We start from the raw sequence: 9,064 nt of genomic DNA on the forward strand, positions 1-9,064 counted from the left end.
GCAGTATCTTTTCCAATAAAAACATCCGGAACTGTATATATCCTTTTTTAATAGGACCCAAAGCTGTGGTTAAATGAAATACAAATGATGTTTTTGAATATTAAGCGTGTTGAAGAAGTCATTGCCTCTGTGAAGATTTCAAATGGACTGGGTCTGCTTTAGGGCTGTTTTACATCACACGGTCCAGGTGTTCTAGTAAGAGCTGAGAGGTGGATTGCTTCCAGGAAGAAGCTCAAGTCTGGTCACAAATGGTCTTTCCAGCAGGATAACAACCCTAAACACTCCTCCGCATCTACTTCCAAAGGGAAAACATGGTATATAACCAACTCTTCGAACTGGCCATTAGAATCCAGACCTCAATCTAATAGAGCGTTGTGGTCTAAACTAAGAAAAATCTACGAGTGCTGTGTGTGATATGAAGGAGATGCAGATGTTCTGTAGGAGGAATGGTTGATAATGTCTACAGAGAAGTCCTGAAAGTCTTAAAAGGCCACAGCTTATTAGAGTAATTTCTGTCACCCAAGCCAGTGACAGATCATTGATATACTGGTGCCTGGGAGTATGAAAAAGTATGAAAAACTTATTTAAAAAAAATATTTTGAAGATACTGGTTCAATAAAAGTACAATAATGCTAGATTCAGTATTTTTTTAAGATTTTTAATTTACAAATGCAACAAGCATTGAAAGCATTGAAAGTACAAATTAATACATTTGCTCTAAATTAATTTTCCGTTACATCAACATTGTATCATCCTAAAACAATGCAAATTTGGTTTGATGCATAATATACTAATAGTAAACCTTGCTCACAACATGAAATGTAGAAGACATGACTACAACACCAAAAATGCTATTGTAAAAAATGCTGCTCTGAACATTGAAGCCAAACTGACTGAAATAGAGACATTTTTCAGGGTTGCAACAGAGTTTGAGTTTGAAGGTGAACCCTACCTTAAAACTAGTTTACTGTTTGCAAGCAACGTACTGTTCCAAGCAACAAGTCCTGCTACTGATTCTGTTTCAGTAATGTGTGGGCTGAATATAAAGAACATGTACATTGCAAAATTTTGACATGAAAAAAAAAGGACTGACATGGTTCAATAATATGGCTTTAATATTCATTTATATATTTCACATAACAGTGTCTTATTCTAGCTATTTTAAGGTCCATACACTTCTTTTTGAGGCATCAATTTAGATTCAACATCACTAATAATCAAACATTAGAGACATGGATTTTTTTCATGAGGCAAGAGACAAGAGGATCTTTTTAGAGATAGTAAGCATCACATTGAGCACAAGAAGTTCACATGACTGTGCATGAAACCTCAGTTCCCAACACTGATAAACTGGGGTTTGGACCCATTTTAAAGCCAGTGCCCAGAAGTTTCACCTCCACTCCGTCTACTCCCACCGATGCTCCTGTGTCAACTCCCAGGCCGGCCTTCACTTCCAGAGGACCTGCAGACGCTGATGCGCTTCCCACTTCAGCTCTGGCCACTGCTGAGGCTTTCAGAGGACTGGCCTGTACTCCTGCTGTGGCATTGGGACCCTTGGCCTCAGCTTCAAAAACACTGAATTCTGCTTTAGCATGACCAACCCCAGCTTCCGCAAAAGCTCCTGCCGTAGGAATGCCTCTGCTGCCACTAGCATATGTCCCTGATTCAGCATATGTCCCTTTAGCTGATGCATCTCCCCCCCTATCAAAAGTATTGATCATCTTTCCAATAGGGTCAGAATTGCGTGATGTCATGGTGATCCCTGGGTTCTTTAAAGACTTTCAGGTGCAGTTTGGTGAAGTCCTCCAGTCACTTTTGCACTGGGACTTGGCACACTGATGTAAGGTTACAGCTCTGAAACAAAAAATGTGCTGATCATGTTCCAGGTTTTTCACATCCTCACCCTCTTTACCTTACTTATACTGAAGCACATTGAGTCTAAGGCTCTCACTGGTGCATTTAACATCCTTAATAAGAATTGTTGGTAAGTTTCAATACTCCATACTTACAGCCCTGAGTTCAGTCTCAAAACAATATTTTTCAATTAATTTGCAGCTTCTAAACTATTTGCTAATCCTCTTGTATGGTTTGTAAACTATCTTACCAGAATCTAGATTGTTGATCTACAGTATATTACTGTAGGACACTTTGGACTGAAACGTAAAGCCTCACACCACCACCACCACCACAATAATAATAATAATAATAATAATAATAATAATAATAATAATAATAATTACCTTTGCCTGGATGAGCACTGTTGAAAATTTTGTTTTTTGTTTTGATTTTGGAAAAATCCAGCCACTCTTTAAAAAATATGCCTGTGATGTTACTTACTGTGACTGATATAAATACAATGCTGTTTCATTTTCATTTTCAACAGTTTCATTTTCATGTAGAATTTCCCAGAAAACACCTCATTACCCAGAAAGTAATTTGAGATAGCGCCTGCGGTTGGGTGGCCGTTTAGTATTATTGTACTACAGATAAGTCTGTAAAGAAAAAAAAAACACTATTAAGAGGAGACAGTTACTTTTAGTGCTTTTTTTGCCCTGCGTTTATTTAAACTGATAGCACAACTTACAGTAGTATTACACACAAAATAAAATGACACATCTTATTTATAACTGAAACAAATTTAGCACACACAAATGAGAATTAAACTTTACCAGCTGTGCTGCTACATGCTGTATAGACAAACTTTACAAACAGTCCATTCATAGACAATATTAAACTCAGGCATTGCATATAACAGTTTATATATAAGTTGATTAAAAGTCTAATGAGCTCCTTATGTATTGCAAGGGATTATTGTTATTTACAGGAAATCAGGGGTGAATCAGTGGAGATGGTAGATAAATACATACATTTACAGACTGTTCTAGACTGCAAGAAATTTTGAGTCACAAATCAATTCTGTTTTCAGAAAAGGGCAACAGCATCTATTTTAAGGAAGCATAAACATTTCAAAAGTTGATAATTCATTGATGATCATGATTTATTGGTCTACTTTATTGGTCTGCTGGTTTGGGAATCAGAGGACTAAGAACAAACTTTGTCAGAAAGTCACCAGTGATGATCTGTTGACCTTATCAAACATCTATCAGTGACAAGTCTTAAATAAAACAAATCCTAGAGGACCCTTCACACTCTTTCTTTGATGAACTCCAATTACTCCTCATATTTTCCAATCTACAAACAAACAGGTTTAAGTTCTTGTTTTTATTTGTGGCTATAACCTTGCCTAACAATAATTTTTTTCATTTGCATGTATGTATTGTTGTATTGTGGGCTTTATTTCTATTCTCTCCTGATGTAAATCAATAATAATAATAATAATAATAATAATAATAATAATAATAATAATAATAAACAACCTGGAGAGATATAAGAGTTTCTGGATATAAATCTTCCTCTGTTTTTTTTTATTCTTGTGTTTTTTTATTCCTGCAAGTGATAAAGACTTTCACTTTCCTTTTGTCATTTCTCAGAAAGTCCTCTCTTTACTAGAACCAGAAATTAAAATAAAATGGGGGAGGGTCGAGTAAGGCTTCCCAAAAACATACAATTTAACACATACAAATAAATACTATAATAAACACAGACATGAAAATACAAGTTAGAAAAGTCGGTCCAGAAATGCGAATACTGATTGCACACTGTATGCTGCAGAGTGGAGCAAATGCAAACTGCTGGTGACGCCGGAGACAGAAATGAGTTCACATACAGTACCAACTCTAAATTGATCAAGACTGGACTCCTGTGGTCTATAGAAGATGCAGCAGTACTCTAGAAAGAGCAGCCTGGGTTTAACTGCACTGACCTGGAAGAAGAACAGGAGCTGGCAGTGCTGACTGAATGGGTGACTGAGACAGAGGGCAGAGAGTAATGAGAATACAGAGACGCACAGCTAATAGCAGAATCAGGCTTAATGAACTGAACGTGGACACCCTGAGCTGGTCCATCAGCTACAACTGCAGGAATGACGAAGGGTCCCATGTGGAACCCCAAAATACAGAAGCTGTGGTCTTGAGGAGTCTGCTGCACTTGTGAGTCAGTGACAGGGAGGAGGGGGAAGACACAAGAAACCTTCAGAGGCTTCTATACAGTATATTTGCTGAGGATTGGATTACACTTGTAAAGAGCAGAATGTTATTTTAGATTTGTTCTGGCTGTATATTATAAGGGGCACTCAAGGGTGTAAAAAACAGTTTCTAATTGTTTCAGTAAAAACACTGTTTTCTGGAATTCAGTGATGAAAAATACGACCTTGCTGTTTTCAATGGTATTTGAATTTTAAGTAAGTCATTTTTATACATTTTGTTCCTTTTTAATCAAGGGTATTACTTCTGAGTACACTATATACTGTATGTGTTTCATACTAACCATGACACCTTCTAAACAGTTGTAAGTTTTACAATTGATTTTTATTGGTGGTTCACATACTGTATAAAAACATATTTGACAGAGTAAATACAATGGCTATCAAAAGCATTCACCACCCCTGAGACCTTTTTACATTTTATTGTGTTATGAAATCACAATATATTTAACTGGAAGTTTTTTACATTGATTGACAGAAAACATACTCTATAAAGTGTAAAAATTCTACAGATCCTCCAAAATTAATTATAAATATAAAACAGAAAATAACTGATTGCATAAGTATTCACCCCCTTGGAGTCAATATTTGGTAGAGACACATTTGGCAGAACTCACAGCCATGATTCTTCTTGGAGAGGTTTCTACCAGCTTTGTACATTTGGACACTGCAATTTTTGCCCATTCTTCTCTGCAAAAGTGCTCAAACTCTCTCAGGTTGGATGGGAAAAGTTGGTGAACAGCAATTTTCAACTGCTGCCACAGCTTCTTGATTAGATTGAGACCAGGGCTTTCACTTGGTTAATCCAGAACACTGACCTTTTCTTTTTAAACCACTCCAGTGTGGCTTTAGCTTTATGTTTTGGGTCACTGTCCTGCTGGTAAATGAGTCCCATGTCTCTTGCAGACTCTGTCCTTTGCTGCATCCGTTTTTCCTTCTGTCTTCACAAGTATTCCTGGGCCTGATGCAGAAAAGCTTCCCTATAGGATGCTTCACCTTAAGGATGGTGTTCTCAGGATGATGTTCACTGTTAAGCTTTCACCAAACATAATGCTTACCATTGAGGCCAAAATGATCAATTTTGGTCTCATTAGACCATAGAATCGTCTTCAATTTGGTCTCAGAGTCTCCCACCTGCATTCTGGAAAAGTATAGTTGTGATTTGATGTGAATTTCTTGTCACTCTCTCATGAAGCCCAAATTTGAGAAGCACCCAGGCAATCCTCATATGCACAGTTTCTCCCATCTCAGCCATGAAGACTGTAATTCCTTTAGAGTTGTTACACGCTTCTTGGCAGCCTACCTGACAAGTGCTCTTCTTGCCTGGATACTGAGTTATTGAGGACACCCTGTTCTTCACAGTTTCACAGTTGTGCCATATTTGCTACATTTCTTTATGATGGACTTCACTGTGCTTTAGGAGACATGTAATGCCTTGAAATTTTCTTATATCCTTCCCCTAACTGGTGCTTTTCAATAATCCTATCCTAGATTTACTTTGAAAGTTTCTTTGTGATGATTCTTCATGATGTAGTTTTTGTTGGAAGCTGTCAACTGTGGGACCTCCCAGAGGTAGGTATATTTATCATGAACTCTTGTGAAACACTTTAATTGCACACAGACGGACTCATTCAACAAATTATGGGACTTCTAAAGGTATTTATTTGCACCAGAGCCCATTTAGGTGTGATATAGTAAAAGTGATATACTTATACAATCACTTATTTTCTGTACTATATTTATAATTCATGTATGGGGATTTGTAGATTTTTGTTTTCAAAGTGGGTGCTGCACACTGGTGGTGGTGGAGGGGAGTCCCCATTACCTGTAAAGTGCTTTGATTGGAGTGTCCAGAAAAGTGCCACAGTATATAATTGTAAGGAATAATTATAAATTATTATTATAATTTGGCATTATAGAGTGTTTTCTGTTAATCAATGGGAAAAAAATCCCAAAGACATACATTGTACTCTATATTGTAACATAGTAAAATTTTAAAAACTCCATTAAATGATTTCATATATCCATTATAACTAGGGATGCACCGATATGGAATTTCTGGGCAGTAAACGATAACCAATAATTAACAACTTGTTTAGGCCTATACAGACAACAGATAATTTTACTTCTTTGCATTTTAAAACAAGTTCACACTATAATCCACATTTGGAGTGTAATGAGGGTAAGAAAGCTAAAACTCAGTAAAGTTTAGCATAGTCATCGGACTAACGTCTGATTAGTTGACAGAATCCTCGATCCTCCACAATCGAAAAGGCTTGGTCATCAAGTGCCATAAACCCCATGATTTTGTCTGTGATTGCTTTTAGCCTTCAGACTGTCCTTGGCAAATGTTCTGCAATTTTTCAAATGCCTGTTGGATAGGCAGTGCTGCACTTGCTAATGTTTTTGTGTTCTTGCTAATGCTAGCTGCCTCGTGTTCCTTAAATAAATAATTGGAATGATGAGTTTTCAAATGACTAATTAGATTAGTGGAACTGAAACTCTTTTGTTTCCTCCTCGCTGTACTTCGGCTGAACATTTGTTGCAAATTGCAATTCTGTTGTCCTCTGCTGAAATGGTGAAAAAGTTCCACACCGCTGACATTTTCACTCTGCGGCAACTGTACTGTGCCCACTCTAGAGCAGCAGTGCGCACACATTAAACAAAAACTAGTTGTGCAAACAAAAATAGGGCGCCGCATTATCGGTTATAATTATCGTCTGTAATTCCAATATCGGAACGGCAATAAAAATTACATTTTCCTATTTATTGGAGAATAATATATAAGCCTCCGATACATCGTGCACCCCCAATTAAAACATCAAGCATATTGACATACTGAAAAGAGATACAATAAGATGTTTTATAAAAGGTCAGAGGCTACAGCCCCTAGGGCTATAAAGTAATGTTTTATTTGATCAAAAGTATAGGTTATATGGCTACCAAATCATGCTACAAATCCACTTTGGACCATAATTCCCATAGATTCTTCTTCTTCTATCATTATTCCCGAGTCTATGACTTTCTATAGCAGAGGTACAGTATGTTACAGAATATGCACAGAAGTGTATATTCAACATAGTTGAACTAACCATAATCAGTTCATTCATGGTGTAGCGGAGCTAGTTCGGATACGGTGACGTCGGCACCCTCACTGCGCATAGCAGGGACCTCAGCTGCCTGGGCTGAGGGAGGTCTTCTTAAGCTCATGCGGCTGGTTCCCTGTTGCATTATGTTGGAGACCCGGGTTCGCGCCCCAGGTGCTGCAGGACGGAACGGGTGGCGGAGAGCACGAGCCCGCGCGGAACCGCGACGATCACAATTAGACCTTTTTCACTGTATTCTGACAGGTAAACATGGTCATAAATAAAACAAATTGCTTTATTTGGAAAACGAATTGCTGGTAAATGTTCACTGTAGGCATTAGAGTTCAAAGGTTCCTGTTCCTGCCTTGGGTAGTACGGCCAGGAATGTTTGCTCATGAAGGTCAAGACTCCTAAAGTTTTGCATAATTTTAAAATAGATTATGAAGTTTTCTGGTGGAACATTATGCATTTGAAATTTAAAAAATCTAGCCACTGTCCAACAGCTCCATAAAATTAGTGTTGTGGGGAAACCAGAGTATTCACCAGAGTGTTGGCAAGCAATGGGCGCACGGCGGGATACACCCCGAACTTGACGCCAGTGCATCACATATCACAGACACACACACTCTTACACCAGGGCTGATTTTCCCACATTCCAATTAACCCACCAGCATGTCTTTGGATTGTGCGAGGAAACCAGAGCACCCAGAGGAAATCCATTGGAACACAGGACGAACATACAAACTCCACGCAAACAACATTTAACACTTAACAATCCCTAATTCCGTGACAATGCAGAGCGTCTGCCACTGTTTCACCAGTCTTAGTTCCTGGGGCACCAGTAGCATTGCTAGTTTCCATGCAAACAGAAACCTCACTGCTCTTTCTAAAGATCACCTTGTAGTTGGAATCAAGGGCATCTTCTGGAAATGTAACTTCTTCTCAGCTACACCTGAATGCTATTGTGAGATTGAACCTGCTTTTCCTTGAACTAATATACCTAAAAGAGTAAAGGATCTGTGTATTCATCAATTTGTAATTGCCCAAAATCAGACACCACAGATATGGCCTGAATACTTTTTCGAAAGCACTGCATTTGTCTGAATCTGGTTCTAGAAAAAATACCAAACTAAACTGGATGATGAAATGAGAGTGTGTCTTTGAGACATTGTACCGATGGTAGGTGATTTACAGCAGTAGACAGATGCAGTAAACCAGAAAGCTATGCTGATTTTTTCAGACTCTGTTTCTTGCAATTTAAGCGTTTATGTTCTTTATAACTTGGGTAAGCCAAACTCCCTAGACTGTTTTATTAATAGACCTTGTGTTTCTTAAGAGAAAATTGAACACAGGGTGGGCAGCACATTGACCCAGTGATGCCTTACTGCGCTGGGGCCACGAGTTCAATTCCCTGGCTGATATCTGCATGGAGATGGTATGTTACCCCTGCATTCATCTGGGTTTCCTCTGTACACAGACTTGCTAGTAGATTCATTGACTTTTGTAAGACCAGCCCTTGGTGTGAGTATCCATGTCTGTATAGGCCCTGTGATGGACCGGTGTCCTGTCCAGAGTGTACTTGTTTTGCACTTGTTGCTTCCTGGGATTAGCTCCAGCTCCTCTGTGACCTTGTATTGGATAAAGCAGGTAGAAAATGGATGGATAAATACAGGTTATTGCTAAAAGCCATATATATTTGTCAGTGACAAAATCTGTGGGGGCTATTTGGTATACTCAGCCAGCAAAGTTAGCCTTTTATTTTTGTATACAAATAGATTTTTCTATTGGGGAAAAACTAGATCATTGTTTAAAAAATGTTAAAATGTAACCTTGAGCTTGAAATTTAAAGTACCGGTTTGAGCACCGGTACTTGAAA

General features: G+C 38.2%; 1 protein-coding gene across 2 annotated transcripts; it reads right to left on the minus strand.

The window, feature by feature from the left end:
• Window positions 1–642: 642 nt before the first annotated feature.
• Window positions 643–6,494, minus strand: LOC148678351 (uncharacterized). 2 transcript variants are annotated; one of them, XM_088633321.1, is made up of 3 exons: window positions 6,401–6,494; window positions 2,241–2,306; window positions 643–1,854 (listed from the first exon to the last, which is right to left on the minus strand). In XM_088633321.1, exon 3 carries the CDS (start codon window positions 1,752–1,754, stop codon window positions 1,308–1,310), a length of 447 nt encoding a protein of 148 aa, XP_088489447.1. In that variant the 5' UTR covers window positions 1,755–1,854; window positions 2,241–2,306; window positions 6,401–6,494; the 3' UTR covers window positions 643–1,307. The 2 variants fall into 2 exon arrangements, with proteins under 2 accessions (XP_088489447.1, XP_088489446.1); XM_088633320.1 differs by lacking the exon at window positions 6,401–6,494 and having other exon boundaries at window positions 2,241–2,375.
• Window positions 6,495–9,064: the final 2,570 nt, after the last annotated feature.

This window comes from Lepisosteus platostomus, chromosome 1 (genome assembly GCF_059453375.1).
Source record: "Lepisosteus platostomus isolate fLepPlt1 chromosome 1, fLepPlt1.hap1, whole genome shotgun sequence".
Taxonomy (NCBI): Eukaryota; Metazoa; Chordata; class Actinopteri; order Semionotiformes; family Lepisosteidae; genus Lepisosteus; species Lepisosteus platostomus.

Excerpts from the sequence above, each read along its gene's own strand:
- LOC148678351 (XM_088633321.1), bottom strand. The coding sequence starts at position 1,754 with ATGACATCACGCAATTCTGACCCTATTGGAAAGATGATCAATACTTTT.